This window comes from Onychostoma macrolepis, chromosome 09 (assembly GCF_012432095.1).
Source record: "Onychostoma macrolepis isolate SWU-2019 chromosome 09, ASM1243209v1, whole genome shotgun sequence".
In the NCBI taxonomy this organism is placed as follows: Eukaryota; Metazoa; Chordata; class Actinopteri; order Cypriniformes; family Cyprinidae; genus Onychostoma; species Onychostoma macrolepis.
The window spans coordinates 15,505,920-15,527,666 of record NC_081163.1 but is presented as its reverse complement, the minus strand read 5'-3'; the positions used below and the strand labels follow the sequence as shown (position 1 = coordinate 15,527,666).

Genomic DNA, 21,747 nt, shown 5'->3' with positions numbered 1-21,747 from the left:
TTATCTGCTTGTTAAATCGAATGAGGTTAATTCACTGTAAGATGGCCATCTCCAAATTCCAGCTTAGAGTTTCTCCACCATGCTTCTTATTTCCCTCTTCTTCCATTGGACGACATATTTTGGCTCTTTTCCTTCCTGCGTTTCCCATTGGTTGTGCTGAACTTGACAAACACCGAGAGGGTTGCCCCTAACGCTTCGAAAAAAGTTTTCCAGAAGTGAATATCAATCAGAGAGGACTCAACGACAGAAAAAGAGACGTGGAGAAGTTGGACGGAGACACAAAACATTGAGATATATTAACAAACTATCTTCTCGGACAAGGTATTGAGACAAAGTCTCTTGGTTGGGAATGGGTTCTTTTATTTTTAAGCCTTTAAAGGGCATAAATTAGATTTGGGTTTGGATTACCGTCGTCACCGGAGACCTAAATCCACCCGTTATAAACATTTTGCGCGTGCGGCATTCCTGCGCCTGCAGCCCGGACGGAGTTTTTATTTATCCTCCGTTGGATTTGCAGTGGGAGAGATGAGTGACAGGAGACGATCCGCTGCTGCTCTGAGTTCTCGAGCGCACGCCTTTTCTGTAGAAGCCCTGATCGGGACAAACAAGAAGCGGAAGCTCCGGGGCTGGGAAGAAAAGGAACTGGAGCTGTCTATGGAGAGTCTCGCGAGCAACGGACAATTGGGAGACGGCGAGGATCCTGCTAATTGTCTGGATATCGATCCGGGTTAGTGCGTGGTTACATGACAAACTGAACTGCCATGCACTCAGTTAACATCCCGTATAACATTTGACCGCATTTGCAGACTAACGTTTTTTGGCCTGGAATAAAAGTTTCAATTAGGCTATAGGCCTATGCAGTGAGCCCAAATGTCACTTTAATTCAGTAAAGCAACATTATAAATAATACTGAACAACAGTTTATTTTTTATTTTTTTTAATTGTTAGATTAAACTAGTTAAAGCTATGGCGTTATTTCTATGTCAGTGAAATTTAAATTTAAAGTCCTATTTTTTTTTTTTTTTAGACAAATTCAAAAGAAAGTCTTCAAGTAGCCTACAATAATTCATGACAGACAAATAGTGTTGGAATACCACAGCTTTCATTATTCTAAAGTAGGCCTAAAAATTTGCATTTTACAATAGAACATTTGCAACTCGTGATTTGTTCATCAAGAAAAGGATTGGTGTTCCAATTCCGACTAGAAATAAGTGAATTAATTCTAATTTAGTGGTGCGTTAAATTTCGGGTAATCCATACTGTCAAATATGGCTCTTGTGTTTTATTAGGTCAAAAGAAGAGTATGCTTTTATACAAATTATTTGGAAATATGAACGCTCAGTTTGAAACTATTCCTTGTAGATGTCAGTTTGTGCCTGTTATGCCAGTCTCCAGATCGCCCAAAAAGATAAGCGCTCTTGTGAGTTCATGCTTGCAGGCGCTCACGCACATGTGAGTGTGTGTGTGTGTTTCTTGGTTTCATCGCTGTAGTTCAACTGTTGCAACGTTAGTCATCACTTCATTAGTCTCGCTTCAGAAGCATTTGCCATTAGGCAGACCATTAAGTCCCACACAACAGGCTGCTGACTGATCATTCTGTACATATTCTGATATAGCTGATATATTGACGTTGGATTTAAAATATGACTATTCGCCTCATTTTAAAATTAATGGTGAGCACAGATGGACAGAAGTTAGTTCGGCAATTCTGAAACCAAAGAGCAGCTTTTTTCAGAGGAGGACGAAAATTGCGACAGGTGAGTAGGCCTATCCTTATAACAAAAAAAAAAAATGTAATTCATTTTTTTAAAAAGGACAACTGTCAGACAGCTTTTCATAGGTTACTTTTTAATAATGAACTATATTTGATTTGATTTCTTTGAGATTGCACATTTTGGGCCAACAGGTCACAGTAGGCCTCCATGCGCACAGAATTCATTCTAAACCAACAATAACAGCAGAAATAATGAAACGTCATTTTTTCCCATGTCCAACTGTAAACAATTGGTGCAAATTATACGGGAACTTATAAATTTTGCGTTAATTTATAAGTAGGCCTAATAAACGTAGACCTTTAGGTAGCTATTCTGTAATATAATGACACTTACATGTTGGATGGTAAGTCCAGGTCATCGATACATTTTAAATAAAATATTTGAATTATTTAAAAAAGCATTTTAACTCAACTGCGCAATGCACATGTTCTTATTTGGCCAAACAGTGAGTCCATATAGCCTATAGAGTAGAATAGAACATCTTTTTTTGCTACACGACCCGAAAAAGGACAACATTTGGATTGTGTCTTTTAATTAAGCCGCACAATAATTTCAATTAATCTAAATGATTTAAGTTAATATTGTTATCTTGTCCCACGCGCATGCATACAGGTAAACTTGTGATCTATCAGAGGTTGAAATCCTCAGACACAGATGACTCGATTCTGTATTTGAGTTAGTTTCTGCTTCCCTTTGGGTGAGCACAAATGGAAACATTTCTACGTCTTTGAACAACAGTATCTAGAGTTCTATGTAGATCCCATCTTGATTAAATTATAGAGAAAAAATATTTAACTAGCCTATAAACGTTTTTTATATATTTATTTTTAAATGCATTTCAAAGTCTCAGACGTCGGCGATTTAGCGAAGCAGGTACAAGGCGCGAATCAACAACAGGCTTTTTATGTTTTTAATTGTAGGCTAAATCGTAAAACGTTATAAATTAGAAGTAATATTAAGACTAGTTTTCCCCTTTAAAATGTAATTTCTGCCGGCCTTGATTTTAGGCTTGATATCCATCCCCTCCTAATTACCCATAATCCATATATTTTTTTACATCATATTTTAGCTAGCCCAGGCATTATTCAGCACATCACAGTTTAATGTAATGAGTTTAGCTTTGCTCATTGTGCTTTTCGTAGCCCAAGACGTTCTGCAATAAATAAACAAATTAAATCATGCGCTATTTAGCCTAATGAATCATACTTTAGATAAAACGTGGGCAGGGTTTTATGTGTGATACAAACCAAATATTAATAGTAAGATGTCTATGATGTTTAATGAAAATACATCAGTAAAACTATGATTCGAGTTCTGTATTTGTTCATACTTAATGGCGCCTTCAAATTCTTCAATAAATATTTAGTGAATACTCCTAAAGTCTGCCCTCGTATTAGGTCAGCGTTTTGTAGTTTTCTAAATGACATTTCCTTCGGTGTCATTTAAACCATCATATTTTTACCTCTCGCTTGCATAATTCCCAGAGAGACCGAGTCAGAATGAAAGGCGACAGATGTGTACATTTAAAAGGAGTCTTAATCTTTATTTTTATTACCTCCCTCTTACATGAGACTGAATGAAGTCCAGCGGAAACAGGTGGTTCTGTTCCTGGTGGATTGGGTTACGCTGCAATTTCATGCTTAGTTCGCCTCTGTCCCAAGAAAAATTAGGTCATTCACAACTAATTCAAGTTCTATACGGCGATATGAATTTGTTGATGTGAAAGTAGTGTGCTGTAGCTAGTATCAGCGGGCAGAAGAAAAAATAATCTGCTATTATTAGTAGGCTATAATAGCCTACAAAATATGTGTTTGTATTTGCGTCATTGCGTGAACTCAAAGACACTAGATTTGACATTTTACGCATTCACTATACAGTCATAAATTACAGAACACGTTTGTTCGGAGTAACCTAAATGAACTCCAGGACAGTTGGCTGATTAGTTAGCATTGTCCATGTTAAAGGTGATGTTTTTATATTTGTCACTCTCTTATTGTGAAACGATCATTTATAGTTTGCAGTGTTCAGCGGACGCTGGTAGTCTGCAGCTTGTTGTGTTATGTCGTAAGTAGTAACTCTGGCAGAGGGTATAGACTTGTGGAATGGCTCAATGACAGCAGCTCAGAAACGACAGCACATAGACGGGTTTGGATGGAGTTGAGGACATGCCTGAGAGATCGCGTGAAAGAGACGATGGGCTTCATTACTATAATTACGCTGATTGAATCTCTCACGAGGTTGATGAAAAGTCTGACTCGGGCTCTAGGGTCTCAGAGTTCTGTGCGCGGGGTGCTGGTGGTTTGGCCAGGGCTGCTGGCCAGTCTCTGCAGCTTGGTTGCACAACATCATTTGCATGACATACACCGCCAAAACAATCCGTCTCATTTCAGTAACTTTTGTAGGTTCTGTAGACACCTGAATAAAAAAAAAAAATCTGTATATACCTAAACCACAGTACAGCGGTAGGGCCTCACATCTCTGCTTTTACTTTTGTCTTTAATCCTATTACTATAGGCTACTAACAGGCCTAAACATGGTAAATCAAATGAGTTTGATGTGGTAGTTCTAATGATAATTATTTTGTTTTAAGACGTTAGACAAAAAATAGATAATTAACTTTAAAGGGTTGTTTTTTCTGCATGATTGTCAGCTACGTTTCCCCAAAAACATGAAAACAACCAAGAATGAGGGCATAAAGATCAAAAAGAGCTTCGAAATAACTTTTTTTATTTTATTGACAATTTCGTTTAGGCTATTATAATAACTATCTTCTATTCGTTCTGTGAATTTTATATAGGCTACTTTTCAGCCAATTTATAGTCAGTTGGGGAAAATGTCATTAGTCTGTTAACCCCGCGCATGTCCAAAATCATCACACACCATGTATTTTCAGAAAACACCAAGACATATTCTAGAGCCAAGGTGCTGAATCAGATTTTCCACTTTATTTATTTTGCTGAATTGTTTCATTTAACATTCAAAGGCCGCAATCCATGATAGTCTGAGCGAATCCAAGTCGTTATCCTTTACGGCTGCAGGTGATCTGGTTCTCTCAATATTGTCAACAGGCCTCCCGAGGCCTCCTTCGTGCTGCCGGCGTTTATAATGATTTTATTTATTCGTTGTAGATTCAGAGGCCAGCCCGGGCTCCGACGGCGAGGGTCTGGCGGAGAGGACGTCGTGCTCCTTCGGCTCCCCGGCGGACCTGACCCCCACCGCTTGCGACCCCTCACCCTCAGCCTCCATGGAGGAGATCCAGGTGGAGCTGCAGTGCGCTGACCTATGGAAACGCTTTCACGACATTGGCACAGAAATGATCATCACAAAGGCAGGAAGGTAAACCTTTATGAAACTAATTTATGGAGGAGAAGTTCAACATATTGGATCAGACAGTGGCAGCATATTTCAAAATATTGTATTCATGTCTCTTGTCGGCTATAGCTAGGAAGTAGCTATGTTTAACCAAATTTAAACAAACATATATAATCGTTTGGAATGTGAAACCAAACCTCTTGAAGATATGATAAACAATCATGGGTCACTGTGGCGCTCCCTTTTTTGTCCGAGTGTTAAATTATTTGGGGGAGATTCTGAATTTAAGGTTTGTAATACAGTAAAAGTCTAACTAAACGGCTGAAGTTATTGACAATGGCATAAGTATATTGCATAATAATAAGCAGTCAATCACACAAAAATGTGATGAATATTCATATTTAAATGAGTGTGACATAAACAACAGGAAGCCATTGTCAAATAAAATCGGGGAAACAAAAAGAACGTCTGGGTCAAGGTCATTAAGTGTATTGTTGTTATTATTATTATTATTAGCCTATTATTATTATTATTATTGTAAACCACGTATTTTTACTTTTTATAAGTTTGATTGTGATATTCATGACACAAAAGTAACGATATTTATCATTTTTAACCATAAAAACATAATTGAAGACTTTTTTCGTTTGTTTAAATATTAACAGAAATTTTCTATTTTCACTCCATAAAGGTGCAAGGAAAGTAGGCTATTTTTAGGTCTATTTATTTTTTTGCTTGATGTGTACACCACTTCTAAAAAAAACCAAGAAAACGTATTGACGTATTTTTCAGTTGCTTTTTCAAAAATTTATTAAACCAACAAAGATTGAACAAATGTTACATTTGAATTCTAGTTATTTTATTTATGTAAAATTTTTGTTTATCATTTTTGTCATCTCGGATATTTGCCATAGACCCATACATACATAGCATAGGCTACTCTTTTTTTTTTTTCTTTTGACGCGCAAATAATCTCAAGGTATCATACGATTGTTTGGCAAAGGGATGTGGCTGCGCACGAGGACTGAAAACATGAAAACTCTGTTTGTGGGCGCTAATGTGTTACACATGGGGGCAGAAGTACCTATTATCACAAACCACAACCTATGTACATGGCGAACTACGGTTGGGCTATTCTGCTGCTTAGCCTTATAACAGGACAACAAAAACTGTTTCTAATTAATACATTTGAAATATGCTTTTCGTTTTCTTGTTCTTTTGGGCGTCAGTTACAGCCCAAACCGAGCATATAACTTAACCTAAACAGTTCACAGTAAGACCTTTCGCCCCTTTCTTTCTCGGCGGGATTGCCAGGTATTTCCGTGCCATTTTTACACTTTACGATCAAACCAACATGAAAACATGTCTCCATTTATTGGTGTAATTCCTTGTCTTAAAACACAGGGTGAACTTGTACTTAAGAATACTTCCTGATTGCACTGGATGGCTGTAAAGTAGAGATTATTAATAGAAGCCCATGTTATGGCTTAGGCACGTTACTTTAGGAAGAAAAAATGGACCTCGTTAAATGAGTCGTTGCCAGTGAAGAATTATTAGGCTGGCTTAAAAAAAAACCACATAACTGTGTACAAAACTTGTTATTTACCCCCCTCAGTTTACAGAGAATAAAGCGTTTAAAATAGTTTGGTAACGATAACGAATATCTAGGATAATTCAGACAAACACAAAAGTAAAAAGCAACAAGAAACCATTTTTATTTCTTAAAAAATGTAGGCTAAATCTGAATTATAAGATTAGCATTCGAAAGGTTTGTTCAAACTATTAAAATTTCTCACTCAATAAATTTTACTGTAGCCTAGCTATTGCTTGGGCCTACACGACATGATGTTTTCATCATCAATAGACTCTTTCTTCTGATTATGCGCTGCTGCAATAAATCCCGAGTGTAGCAATTTTTCGGTGGAACAGTAAACAATTTTGTTTTCTCCAGAACCATTCATCAAACAAAGTAACTCGTGTCCAAACAAGTTTAACAAGTTATACTAGTTATACTATAGGCTCTTCATTTGTATGTTTTGTAAAAAATAGAGCCTGAAATAATAATTACTCTGATTTTAAAGCGAGACTGCATGAATAGCCGCGTGTATTTTATGCCCCTGCTAATAATAACCCTATAAATTTAGAGGTGTAGGGGGTGGGGTGAGAGACCAGACACTTTTCTCTCATTATGAACAAAGAGATTTATGACGTTTAAATGAAAAGACAAAGAAGTTGCTTTTGAAGTTTAAAATGAGAAATTAGCCAAAAACGTCTTTTTAGACATGAGTCACGTTTTTAAATATGGCCCTTTTGCTCAGTTTATTTAGTTTATTAACTATTTTATATATATAATATATTTTAGTTCTTTGATTACTCTGCTTTTCTAGCTTTCATATATATTTTTAAATATCTTTTTAATTGATCAAAATGTATCCTGCTACTATTTAATGGTCAGCAAGACAATCTTAACACTTTCAAAGATAAAGATAATTTAACAGACATCACTGTAACACATTATTCTTATTTAAATGATTGCTTTCATTGGCTTAATCTAATTCACCTTATTTACATTTTGTGTATCATTATTTTTTTTAGCGTTTTTAGATCACCATATTTGTCAATCATTAGACTTGTTAGTTAAACATGCAGTTACAATCTGTTCTGTTTCAGGAGAATGTTCCCTGCTATGAGAGTTAAAATCTTGGGACTGGATCCACATCAGCAATATTACATTGCCATGGACATTGTACCAGTGGACAACAAGAGATACAGGTAAGCACTGCTCCGGAGAGTGTGTAGCGCTGTTAGCATGCAGCGAGAAAGGAGGAAAATAACAAAATGAACTGGAAATTTGTCTATGAACTGGGAAGCTGATCCCCCTTGAAATTGGGTGGGAGATTTACATGAATAAGCAACACTGACAGAGTTGCCGTATCAGCATTGAAGGTGGTGTAGTGTGTCCCTGTGATTTTGCTCTCACCATGACAACTTTCCATCACACATGCTTACAGACAAGCTTTATTTGAATGCAGCTAAAGCCTGCTTGTACGGACTGCAGTAGTGCACTTGTTCTTTCCGTAATTACATTTGCCTTGTTACAAACTTGTTAAGTCTTCCCAAATTAAGTTGATTTTTATTTAATAGTATTAATCAAGATGTAATGATCCACATAGTATTGGTTAGCTCACCTTGTTTCTTCCTACAATCACCATCAATCCAGAAACGCATCTGATTTTTGTTTGTATTCAATGAAACTATTTGAGTTGTGTTTATGCTTTAGTCCCACACGCTGATGTCTGAGAACAGAACTGGAAACGGCTGAAATCTGTACTCTGTTTCAGTGGATTAGAAGCAAAAGGAGGATATATTTTTCATTAGTCATACATCAGTGCAACACATTTAAATAAAATGTGTTTCTGTTTTTCAAAACTTTAAAAGTCTGCTACAGTTTATGCAGCAACCCAACATTTTCTCATATTTTCCTAATATTTTTATTTATTTATTTATTTTAAATAAAAAAGAGAAACATTGTGGATGTTACTGTATTAATTACATTGTGACGCTTAAGTGGACAGTGCAATAATCTTCCAGTTCAATTATATTTAGATTCATGTATGCATTTACTGAAAATAAAACCACAGCCATTTGAGGATTGGCCTTGAAGACAACCATTTAGAGCCCCCAAATATCATGGAGGATTTTAGAAGCCAAAAGATCTTGTAAAATTAAATAGGATTTTCTTCCTGGCTGGGGAATTTACCACAAGGCTTTGCAAACGGAGCAAAGAGCTGTCACTGGAATGCCTCATGTGTCTCGAGGGCTCGGGTCTGGAAACGCAGCCTTTATTGGAATTTACTCACTTTACTTAGGCGCACTGCCCTTTTCAAGGGACATAGAGTTTATACTAGACTTGTTAAATCTTTCTTTACGTGTTACTTGAATTACTTTGCTCTTTAATGTGGCTATTTGGTATGGCGTATATTTGAGAGAAGAAGTAGGAAAATACGGAGTGGCCCAGATTTTCGGATTTCTGTTGCAGGCGCTCTCTAGCTAATTTATTCATAAATATCCTGTGTGCGCTGGCTGCCTTTCACCCTTTCCCTTTCTCCGTTTAGGTGTTGCCCTGTTTTTCTCTTATTTTTTTCTTTGTCCATGCCGCTGTCAACTTGAGGCATGCCTGTCTTTTTCCTCTTATTTTAATTCCACAAAATAAACGCACATGGTGCAAACTCAACTTGATGTAAACGCAGCGCACATGCTCTGATCCACACTTCAGAGTATCACTTACTCTGTCAGTAAAGTAACCCAATATATAGCTTGGTCTATTTGCTGCTGTGTTGTGTGCATGAGAGCGCACAAGAATATCTGAAGTCAAGTGAACTATTTAGAAAAAATAGTTTTAGATTAAAGTTTCTGTATTAGACTGAACGGTCCTTCCAATTATAATAACCCCATTTTTGCTTTTTCCTTCATCTAAAGATATGTAAATGCTTTTGCATACAGTGTACTGCATGTGTTAAATATTGCTGGACTCTAATGGGCAGTCGCTCCACCATCTGTCCAAAAAGGTGTCACATAAAGTTGGATCTTTATTGATTGTGCTAGTGCCAGATGGCAGATTTATGAAAGATGAAAGAGGGCTAATCAAATTTCCAGTCCTTTTTGGTCTTAGGTTTCCCTTTTCTTTAACACTTTCCCTGCTACATAGAGCATAACCCTAAACAGGACTCCAAACAGGAAATTACAAAAATGCCTGGCACTATATGCGCATGTGTGCGAAGGACGAACAACGTGTGAGTGTTTTTGTTAAAGCACACATTTTGTACGGATAAATATGGCCTTTATCTATTTAACTTTAGATCAACAGTTTAATGTGCATGAACACATGCACGCCACGCACATTCGTGTCCGCAGTAGTGGAGTGCTCTGGGAGAGAATAAGATGGACACGGAGGATGTTAAATGCTGCCAAGCAATAACAAAAAGGGCCAAATGAGAATTTCGTTCATGTTTGAGAGCTGGGTGATGGCTTTGGCAGAGGCGTCGCAGTTAAGCACTTTCAACTGTTCGCTTGGCCAGAACTAAAGGCATCCAGCTGTGCCTCAGGCAGTCAGCTGAGGAAATGCCCTGCAAACAGCACTTTAGGAGTGCCCGCATGTCAGAACCTTTTCAATGCTTTCCATTAATTATGTTAATGTAAACATACTTTACCTTTTAGTATTTTATAATAGTCCAAAAAATAAGGTTCAATAGGATATTTTGTTTATCTTGAATTTGTATGGTCTGATAGAAGTGTTTTGAACAATCAGAAGTTGGATGTATGAGTGCATGAGTAATTTTGGGTATCGTTAACAACACTGACTCATAGGCTGCAGGAACAGAGCATCATGGCAATTATATGCTCATTTTTGCAGGTATGTGTATCACAGCTCAAAGTGGATGGTGGCGGGAAACGCGGATTCGCCAGTGCCGCCCAGGGTCTACATCCACCCGGATTCACTGGCTTCAGGAGACACCTGGATGAGACAAGTGGTCAGCTTTGACAAACTCAAACTCACCAACAATGAGCTGGATGATCAAGGCCATGTGAGTGCATTCTTAATTACAGTTAATGTAATGCTGACTTCATTGTATATACTTACACTAGTGTTCAAAAGCTCAATTTGAAAGAAATGAATACTTTATTCACTGCTTAATATTTAACACATTGAATTGATCAAATGTGACATTTATTAGAAAAATTTTGTCCTTTTGAACTTTCTTTTCATCAAACAATCGTGAAAAATATGTATCATGGTTTCCACAAAAATATTAAGCATGCCGCAGTTTTCAACATTGATAATAATAAGAAATGTTTTTTGAGCGCCAAATCAGCATATTAGAATGATAATGTGACACTGAAGACTGGAGTAATGACTGGTGAAAATTTTGCTTTGCAATCACAATAAATTACATTTTTAAATATATTATTTTAAACTGTAACAATATTTCACATTTGTTTAAAAAGAGCAGCTTTGGAGAGCAAAAGATACTTAAAAATCTTACAACCTCAGATTATATATTTGATTACTAATATAAAGTAAAAGCCACCAAATAAAAATATAATACAAAAAATACAATAATTTGCACATTAAATGTATGTGTTTGAGTGAGGAGATGTTGCATACACCTGCTTATCCACATCACTGTATTCATAACACACACTAGTTGATAGATTACAACCCCCCTATCTCCCCAAAAGACATCTGTGTATTCTCTCAAGCAAGAAAATCATTATTCAGTGTATTCTCTGAAGAACTGGCAAAACTGGAAAAAGATTGATTTTATTGTACTTGACTGATATTCCCAATGCGTCTATGCTGAACAACAGCTGAATACATATGGAATGTACGCACATGTTATTGTTTGGAAATACACTCATTTTTATATTCATACAACATATATGAATTGTTTTCAAGTATGTCCTTTGAAACTTTGGTTTTTGTGTCACTGTTGGAGTGTGACTTTCTTGTGCCTGGCTCTGGTCTGAGGCATTGTACTACAAGAGTGAGTGCACAGGGATGATTTTATTATCAGACCATCAGAAGACACTCTTATCCCCAGCACGTTTTGTTAGGTTGTCATGGTTATGTATGGTTCAGTGACAGTGAGAAATGGGGTGATACATCCAGCTCTGTCCAGAATAATGAGACCCACAAGAAAAATGTGCTTAATTTGCTCAGTATGGTTTTAAAGGCTTAGCCCTCATGTTTTCTTTCAATGTTTTGAGATTGACTGCCCGTTCTTTGTTTGGGGTCCCAGACAACCCAGTGTTTAAATGTAAAAATAAAATGAATAAGTTGATATATTATAATTGATATTATGTGGATATTGATATAGGCCTCATCAAAACCCAGTTGGCAGATAGTATTCAAACTCAATCCTTCTGTTTTAATATAAGGTAGACGTGCACTCAGATAAGTGATTGTTTTGCAGTGTAGTATAATATTTTTGCTTGGGGTCTCTAAGCTATTGTAACATAATTCTTCATTTAATTGCATGTAATAAATTTTAATATGTAAAATGGAAATGACCGATTATCTAATAATGACTACATTTATTCATTTTCATTGACCACAACCAGATGTACATGTGATATCGAGTTCCCATCATGCACTGTAGCATGAATAATTCTCACTAAATACTAATTCCATGTTAATACTATGTTATTAGTATTGGTGGTGTTGTGTCCTATTAAGTTATAAATCATGTAATGTTAGCTTGAGTGCCAGAGAAGAATGTCATCCCCACAGCTTCCTACACATTTAATAGCATATGTTCAACAACAACAAAAAAGTAAAATGGTTATCTCAACATAAATAATGTTTAATTCTGATTAAATATTTTTACAAACATAGATCAAATACATTCTAACTTAATTTGTTATTGCATGGAAAAGTTTTACTCAATTTATGTAAAACAAATGTCTTTAAATGTATTTTTCTTGTCTGAAACAGAGCAATAATATTGTTTGATTAATGTGACAATTCGTTTTTAATTGTAGCCATATAGAGTAGCCCATGATCAGCGGAATAGTGCTGTTGGACTGAGGGCAGGGAGCATAGAATAATTTACATGACAGGCTGCGTATTCTTTACAGAGAGATACAGTGTATCAGTATTTTAGATGCAGGGTTGGTGTGGGTAAAATAGTTGCCTTAGGTCACGTCTGTGAACTTCGCTGCTCTACTGGCATCTCCTCTGCATATGGGGCTGTTTTGACTCGAGTCACTGATGCTATCACTTGACTATTCTGACAAATGTAATAACATATGGGTGTTACAACTTCAGGAGGCTGGTGTTTTTTCAGGAAGAGGAGAGGGGACTTTTCTTATACCACAACCTCGTAAAAAGAGACTTTATTTTTTGTTCGCCTGGAGGGCGAGTGAGGGCCGGAATTGAAGTTAACCCTGGAACGTCCTGTGTGGGACCTCGCTGTCATGGAATATATAAACCCCACGTTCCTCCTTTTGACAAGAAATCATTTAGATTGCAGTTTCATCACAAAGACGATTGAAATATTAGTGGTGTATAATTATGTGAATGCTTCTACTTCAATATTAGAATTATATATGTATTATTGTTTTATATAGATAATTAATTAATTAGATTAAAATAAATGGAAGTGTATGCGAGAGAGAGTGCGTGTATATATACATGCATACAGACATACACACACACACACACACATACTCACTCACTCATATACATACAGTGTGTGTGTATATACCTGTATATATATATATATACATATAAATTTCAGATTTAACACATATTTTAAATATTTTATATATATATATATGTATGTATGTATGCATGTGTGTGTGTGTGTGTGTGTATATGTATATGTAAATTATATATCGTATGTGTGTATAAATAACTTTTCCAACTTATATATACTTTAACAGCTTTAGTTAGTTGTGTGGTTCAGCTTAGCATAACTTTGGCACTCATAATGTTCCTTTTTTTGTGCTCGGATATCACCTGCAAATTCCTTTTTGGCCCCAGACAATGTTCTAAATCTTGAATATCTCGGATCTGTGGAATTACGGCAGTTTGGCTTTGAACACTTCCTCTCTGCAGTCGGTCTTCACTGAGCTGGTGTTGTCTGGCCTTGGGCAGCACTGGGCTCTCCTGGGCTGTGCATTTGGATTGGATAGGAAGGGGGGAGCTGGAATATTAAATTTACTGTCATCAGGCTGTTTTGCAAAGGCCTCTCTTCTCTTGCCTGACCTCCTCGGTTGCGGGGGACCCAGGAGACGCACGCTGACACTGGGAGTAATTAGAAACAGACTAAGGGCCGGAGGGAAGGCTACAGTCTCCATGCTCTGACGCCAACACATCGGTGTGAGATACTCGCCCTCGAGTCGGCCTGATTCATATCTCATCAACATGTGTACACCCTGTGATACAGCATGTTCTCATATTGGACCAAGCGGCTTTGATATTCACAGCCTCATTATGCCACAGACATTTAATCCGTACAGCTGCAGAAATGTGCTTTTGTGGTTGCGGTGGAGTAGCTGATGATATGACTTTCTTTATTTCTAGATCATCCTACACTCAATGCACAAATATCAGCCTCGTGTCCACGTGATCCGGAAAGACTTCAGCAGTGAGCTTTCTCCAACCAAACCTGTTCCTACTGGGGAAGGAGTAAAGACGTTCAGCTTCCCAGAGACCGTCTTCACCACGGTCACAGCCTACCAGAACCAACAGGTCCATTACTGACTGTCAGTGTACAGCACATAGTTCAGGTGTTAATGAGTCAAAATTGATATATTCAGAAAGTGTCTGAATATGATATTTTCATATACCACTAGAATGCACTAAAATTCCAGATGAATTATTTTTGTGTTATGGTAATATATATATATATATTAACCAATAATTGACAGATACCAATAAAAAAAAAAAACCTCCTATATCATCCAGTAACCAATGTGGTACCAATATACTGTGCACCCCAAAATAAAACTATATCATGCATCAGTTTCAAAACCCACAAATTGAAAAAAGGCATTTTATGCTTATATTAAAGTGATATGATAAAAGTGTCAAAATATTATTAAATGAGTCTGTTTTGGACTTCTTCTCTTGTAACAGATTACCCGTCTAAAGATCGACCGCAACCCATTTGCCAAAGGATTCCGGGACTCAGGGAGAAACAGGTAGATTTTCAGGAAATCTTACCCTTGCTCTGTATTGTCCATGCTGTGTGCGCAAATACACACACATCTCGGCAGTGGCCTTTCATATGGATATGAACCCCAGGAGATCCCTCCTAATCCCACGTCCCGCTACATTAAAATCTCTCCCTCGTTCGGCTGCCAAGAAAGCCTAGTCGATCTGTGATAAAGCGATCTGATTGAGGGCAGCGGAAAGAAAAATGCCTCTCTTTCCTTTTCTCGCTTTTTTAACTCCTTTCCCTCAATCTCGCCCACCCTTTCACTCGCCTTTCTTTCCCTCTCACTGTATTTCCGTGCACTTCATTGCTCCGTCTCTATAAGATGCGAGTCATATACTACGAGAAAGTCTGAGACAGACCCTCAGCACATGAAAGCACGCTTCCATCTGGAGAGTATTATCGCCACAGATATTTGAGACATCTTTTTTCATTTTTCAAACAATAGACCGCCTGATTTATGAACTAGCGTTAGATTTTCATTGCAGAAAAATAGAGATGAAAAGATTATTCAGGAGTAAGATATATATATATATAGAAAATGTTCTTGCCCTCACACATATATCCTTATAAAACTAATGCTAATAAAAGACTTTTTCATACAATAAAACAGTTGATCAGTCACAAAGTAACCACAGTTCTATTTATGCACTGGATCCTTCTCATCCCAGTTTGCAAACCGCAGATTAAGTTGTAATGTTAGCTTTTGATGATCGGTGGAATCAGTTTTGCTTAACCAGACTATAAATCAGTATTTTAATGTAAATCACAATCAGTGATGTATTATATTAAAGGAAAATCTAAGTCTTTCATTTGGTGACCAGTGTTTGGATTCAGTCTCAGCCAGTGCATCAGTGAGTCATTAGAGCGTCTCACTAACAAGCAGAAAGGAGTAGAGAATTACTGCCGCTTAAGCTGCGCGGCGAGGGCCGATGCAGGGAGCGCTGCAAAGAGGAGTAAATCACACAGGAAGGGGAGCCATGTACAGAGCACAGATGAAACATCACCCAGATTTATGTGCACAGTAAAAACCTGCTTCTTTTTACAGGCTCCAGTTTCCTCAAACTCCCCCTCTCTTTTTCTCCCTTTTTGCCGCTGCCTCATGTGCATAATCTGACTGGCTCACCTGTTTTCTCTGCCATCTCACGTCTCTTCCGACTTTCTCTGTCACTGTCCCTCGTGCAGGACTGGGTTGGAGGCAATAATGGAGACGTATGCTTTCTGGAGACCTCCAGTGAGGACGCTGACGTTTGAAGACTTCACGAATATGCAGAAACAGCAAGGTATGCAGAGATGTTTTTAACATGCCTGCTTGAATAACAGAGGCTTTGGATTTCAAAATATTGCTTCATAAATCCTTTTTTAAAGTTACTGTGTGGCCACAATAATCACATACCACAGTAGATTTATGAATGACTCTAAGCCTGTAGGGAGCTCTGCAATGGGTGGGACAAGTTGGATAATCTTGTGTTTTTGTGTCCAAGAGTGAGGTTGTCTATTTGCCTGTTCGACAGATCAAATATTATTTCCCTTCTTCAACCACTTAAAGGAACATTTCACCCTAAAATTAAACCACATTATATCTTTATGTGAGAAAGAGTCCAAAAATCATTATTTAAAGAATTACATCTACATTTAAATTCCCATATTCAAAATGTAATCTCATTATTTACTAAATAATTATTTTCAGTCTGATCTTTTTGAAAACGCAATGAATGATTGCTGATCCAGCTCTCAAGCTAAACTGTATGTATAGACCACTTTTCTGGTACATTTATGGTTCTTTGCATTTGTTTTGAAACAGCATTAGGGTGAATAAATGATGACAGATTGAGTCATTCAAAAGTAAAAGTCTAAAACCATCTCTTTAGCTTAGTCTCTTACTCATAGCTAATGTTATAGCCCAGATGATCAAATGTTGACGTAACTACTTTTTTCACCCCGTCATAAGGTCAGAGTAATGTGATCACGGTATTTTGTCTGAGTAGACATCTGTTTGTCATCACAAACTTCACGAAACAGATTAAATGTTAATTAAAGTTCTCGCACGGCTGACAAAACGTTGTGTTCTCTCCCTCCGCCCCTGCCCTCGCAGCCCCAAACCGACTGCCCTCAAAAACTACATGCAGATCTATTGGAGTAATTAGTTGTTCTCAAAGCACCACTGAAGCCTCTCTCACCCCGGCCTGACAACAGGGGGAAAACATGACATCACCGTGAGGTCTCCTTTGCCTCAGCCAACAGAACAGAACCACGTCGAGCGAACCAGAACTCAGCTGTATTATCGAACGCATATGGAGCTGGCCTAAGCCTCAGCCAAGAGAGTTCTGAATTATTTAGTTTCTTTCCCATTCTGAGCCGCAGAGCAGACTAGATTTTCAAAACAACAAACTGAGTGCTGGCCCATTTCTCATTAATAAAGAAATATGTGGTAGATATCCCACCGCTATCATTCAGTTCCAAGTGTTTGACTTATTCGCTGTGCATATGTGCCAGTGAATTTTTCCTGCTATGAACATATGCCCAAATGCTGCCTGTCATACTGAGAGAAGACAGCCTGTGCTCTGTTGACCAGACATGAGTGTTATGAAACTCAAGCCACATTTGCATTCAACATTTGTCACATTATCCCTGAGATGGTTGTAACTGACAAGACATGTAATGGGCTTTTCACACTATGCTTTACCTCTGGTTATTATCTCTTTAAACCCACTTTCAAACCCAGGTAAACCAATGTCTCACACAGAGGTAACCCCGTATTTTGGTGCCAGATATATACAGTGTGAAACAAAGCTGTGTTACAATATAATGGCCAATTGTTTCACATCCAAAAAAACAATCATAAACTGAACAGCGCTTGTTTTATTAAATATTTATGCACTTTAAATAGGCACAGAAACTTTCATAAACTGTATTTTGTTTCAGTCTTGAGATAAAAATCTAAATGTCAAACAGTGATGGAAAATGTTTTTGAGGGAAGAAGAGAGCATTTTATTCGTATACTCTCAGTCTGAAAAGTATATTGAATACAAACTGTACTCAATATAAACCCAGCTGATATGCAAGAGCGAGACAAGCCATTATTAAACAGGCTGCATACTGTGTTCCAATAAATCATACTGACACTGCAAATCTGCAAAGAACAACGTTAACCCGCGCTTTACAAATGTACACTTTTAAAAGTTTGGGGTCAGTACTTTTTTTTTTGTTTTTGAAAGAAGCATTTATTTGAGCAAAATTAAAATTTATATTAAATGTTTTTATTTTAATATATTTTAAGATGTAATTTATTCCCGTAATGGCAAAGCTGGATTTTCAGCAGTCATTACTCCAGTCTTCAGTGTCACAAAATCCTTCAGAAATTATTCTAAAATGCTGTTTTCCTGGTCAAGAAACATTTCTTATAATTATCATCAATGCTGAAAACAGCTGCGCTGTTTAATATTTTTGTGGAAACTATTATACTTTTTAAGAATTAGTTGATTAAACAGAAATTTGATTAAACACAATTTAATGAATCCTTGCTGAATAAGTATTATTATTATTATTATTATTTTTATTATATTTTTTATTAAATTACAAAAAAAAAAAAAAAAAACATAATAAAATTACCCAGACTTTTGAGTGGTAGTATGTAATGAGAATCCTTGAAATCTGAAATCCTCACCCAGGGTATCAGATAGAAAAGTGTTGAAAATAGGAAGAAGATAACCTAGGGTTCTGTTAGTTCAGTTTTTAGAATGATCAGCGGTTAAATTTTAATTATAAACCTTTTATTAGAGATCAATAATTATAGACCTTCTCTATAATTCTCTATAAATCATTCACTCACCCTCATGTCGTTCCAAAAAAGATATTCTGAAGAACTGTTTCTGTCCATACAGTGAAAGTCAGTTGGGTCCAAAATTGGTCCCCACTGACTTTCAGTGTATGGATAAAAAACCACTGACATTTCAAAATATGTTATTTTGTGTTTCGCAGAAGAAATAAAATCATACAGGATTGGAAAGACACGAGTCAATTCCTTTAGGAAAGCTCAGCAACTTTTGGAGGATGTAGAATAGGACTGTGGAGATGAGCGCTCCATTATGGGTTAATTGTGGCACTTGTTGCCAGGTATGAACAGGCCTCTCTTGTAACCAGATGAAATGCTCTCCCTAAGGAGCCATGGTGACTGCTCGTGGTCCACGGGATGAAATAAGAGATACGCTCTTGGTGTGATTGTTGGACAGTGTGTGTGTTTTCAGAGCTGACTCCGTCTCACCGTTCTCTTCTTGTGTGTGCACTTATTCTTCATGCATAAGAACGTGTATCCACAGTGTGTCTTTGGGGTTTGGATGTTTCTGAATGTTTGCTGACTCTGTTTTTCAGGAGGGAGCACTGGCACCTCTCCCACTACCTCCAGCACTGGCACTCCATCTCCCTCCGGTGCGACACACCTCCTCTCCCCTTCCTGCTCCCCTCCTACTTTCCATCTGGCACCCAACACCTTCAATGTGGGCTGCAGGGAGAGCCAGCTGTGTAACCTGGGCTTGTCCGAGTACCCCGCATGTGCCAGGAGCAACATGGCCGCCCTGCAGGGCTATGGAGGACTGGCCGATGGCTCCTACGGCCGCCTCCAGACCACAGGAGGCGCTGTAACCTCTGCCCAGGCCTCCGATTCCTTCCTGCCTCAGAGGACTTCCTCTCTCATCGCTGCTGGAATGCAGGGAGGGGCTCACGCCTCATTGGCTGCTGGTAACGGCGGTGGCGGCAGCGGCGGAGGCAAGATGGATGCATATGGAAGTCAGCTGGCCTCTTTTCCCGCGTCCCAACTGCAGTATGTCATGCAGGCAGGGGCGAGCTCCGCCTCTGGGTCATCGGCTTCATCTGGCTCCTCCCCTTCCTCCGCCCACATGTTCTCTGGGAGCCATCATCATGTGCAGCAGAGCACATATAACGCCTTTTCCCTTCACAATCCCTACAACCTGTACGGATACAACTTCCCGGCCTCACCGCGCCTGGCGGCCAGCCCGGAGAAACCTCAGGGTGGCTTACTGTGCTCCTCCTCCTCCGCTGGAGCATTTGCCGAACGTCAGTACCTGTCCAACAGCGGCATGGACAGTATGCACATGATCGGCAACCCCGCCGGCAGCCAACAGGGGGCTGGCAGCTGTGATGGCCGCCAGTATGGCTCCTCTTCACAGATGTCCATGCACATGGTTTGAAGCCATTGAAAATAAATCAAAAACAGATCAAAACACCAAACAGGAACAGCTGCTGCAGTTTTTTGCTCAGCGTTACTGGGTTTTCAGAGTTTTATTATTCAAAATGTCTGACACATTGGCATGAGCAGTTTGCCATTGTGACATTGGTGACACCAGCTGTTCAGTGTGGACTTATTACACACATGCCTTATCAATCGTCAGACTAAAATGGAGTTGAAGTGTTACGTGCCATCAAAATGAATGGATATACAAGCTAAAAATTACCCTTCCAACTTGACTGTTGTTGTTGCTGACCTGTCGATCTCAACAATGTGCAAACTGAAGTCAATCAACTGAGGTCTGATTTTTAGAAAATGGATTCTGATAAGGATTCATATTTGGTGCAATAATAACAGCAATAATGGTCCCTTAAATACCCCACAAGAATAAGAAATATCAGCCAGAACATGAACAAAATGCCCTCAAAACTGTGAGCGAATAAGTGTTGTCATTATTACGTTTTCGTTGTTGATAGTATATGATGCTTGTTATAAGGTCGTGATGTGATGTTGTAAGCTCACTGACTCTTTCAGAGATGAGGGGTCTCAGGATGGCAAAGTAAAATCCTCCTGTTATAACAGGGTCTCTGTATGGTTCTGACAATCTGTACTGAAATGCTAAACCTTTGCCTATTAATTTGGAAAAGGCTTAACCATATCCTGAGTGGAACATAACATTTGAGCAATAGTGAATGCACGCAAAGCACATAGGTTTTAAATTGTTGTGTGGATAAAAACCATAGGAAGACAAGGTATATGCTTTGGAGTGTTTGTAAATGAATATATTTAAATGCTAAGCAATTATATGGCCAGTGTATGTTGAATTTAAATAGTGTGGGAGTAATGAGCAATAATGTTTTAGGCTTTTAAGACTGTAAATACAAGTGCCAAGCACATAAAGCTCATTAAATAAACATTATAAGTCCTCTGTATGTTTCTTGGAAAAAAAATCAAGCATGTTTTGTTGCTTTTGGTTGTGGTTTATCATGCAGTATACAGTATGATAGATCTCAAATCAGAAATGATCATAGATTTGACCTTCACAAACATTTATGTATGTATTTGAATAGTTCAATGATTTTTCAATTTTTTTTTAAGTTGAACTATACACACAATTTCATACAGAAAGCATGAGGATTTAAATCCAAAAACTTAAGCAAGTTGTTTTTACTAATCAAATGCAATCGATATCATGCCCTATTATTTTCCCCTCTATTATAATCATGGGCTTGAGATAAAGAGAAAGCAAAAATGATTATTTGAAAGTCAATATGTGTAAAAATAAATGTGTAAAAACAAAGGATTGATCCTGCTGTTCTCTTTGAAATAAAGAAGAAAGAGACGACCATGTGGATCAAATTCATCCTTTTCACTTTGGTGATGCATATAAATATGCCACCTGTTTAAAGAGAGCGAACGAGGGCAAGAGGGATTGGGAAGAGAGGAATCTGTTAGACGCTGGATGTGGGTAATTTTTACATTTCTGGTTTTACTATGTCTGCTCTTAATACGTTTAAAGTATGTATTTATGATCACTTCTCTCATGTCTGGGCTTTGGTCCTCATTATCCCGGCACAGACTTCATTGATTTAAAAGCACAATCAGCATCTATTACATGGATGTCTTCAGACGTGAGTAAATTTTTTTTCTCTTTCTCTCTGTTCCTCTATTTTTTTCTTCTTTCTCAGATCAC

At 37.9% G+C, this 21,747-nt stretch overlaps 1 protein-coding gene across 1 annotated transcript; it reads left to right on the top strand.

Moving 5' to 3' along the window:
• Positions 1-223: 223 nt before the first annotated feature.
• On the top strand, positions 224-21,386 carry tbx15 (T-box transcription factor 15). Its single transcript, XM_058787288.1, has 9 exons — positions 224-321; positions 518-727; positions 4,904-5,111; positions 7,758-7,859; positions 10,501-10,672; positions 14,176-14,343; positions 14,731-14,795; positions 15,995-16,092; positions 19,181-21,386. Exons 2-9 carry the CDS (start codon positions 526-528, stop codon positions 20,014-20,016), a joined length of 1,851 nt encoding a protein of 616 aa, XP_058643271.1. The 5' UTR covers positions 224-321; positions 518-525; the 3' UTR covers positions 20,017-21,386.
• Positions 21,387-21,747: the final 361 nt, after the last annotated feature.

Excerpts from the sequence above, each read along its gene's own strand:
- tbx15 (XM_058787288.1), top strand. The coding sequence starts at position 526 with ATGAGTGACAGGAGACGATCCGCTGCTGCTCTGAGTTCTCGAGCGCAC. Across the intron at positions 7,860-10,500 it reads GTGGACAACAAGAGATACAG|GTATGTGTATCACAGCTCAA; the intron begins GTAAGCACTGCT and ends TCATTTTTGCAG. Across the intron at positions 16,093-19,180 it reads GAATATGCAGAAACAGCAAG|GAGGGAGCACTGGCACCTCT; the intron begins GTATGCAGAGAT and ends TCTGTTTTTCAG.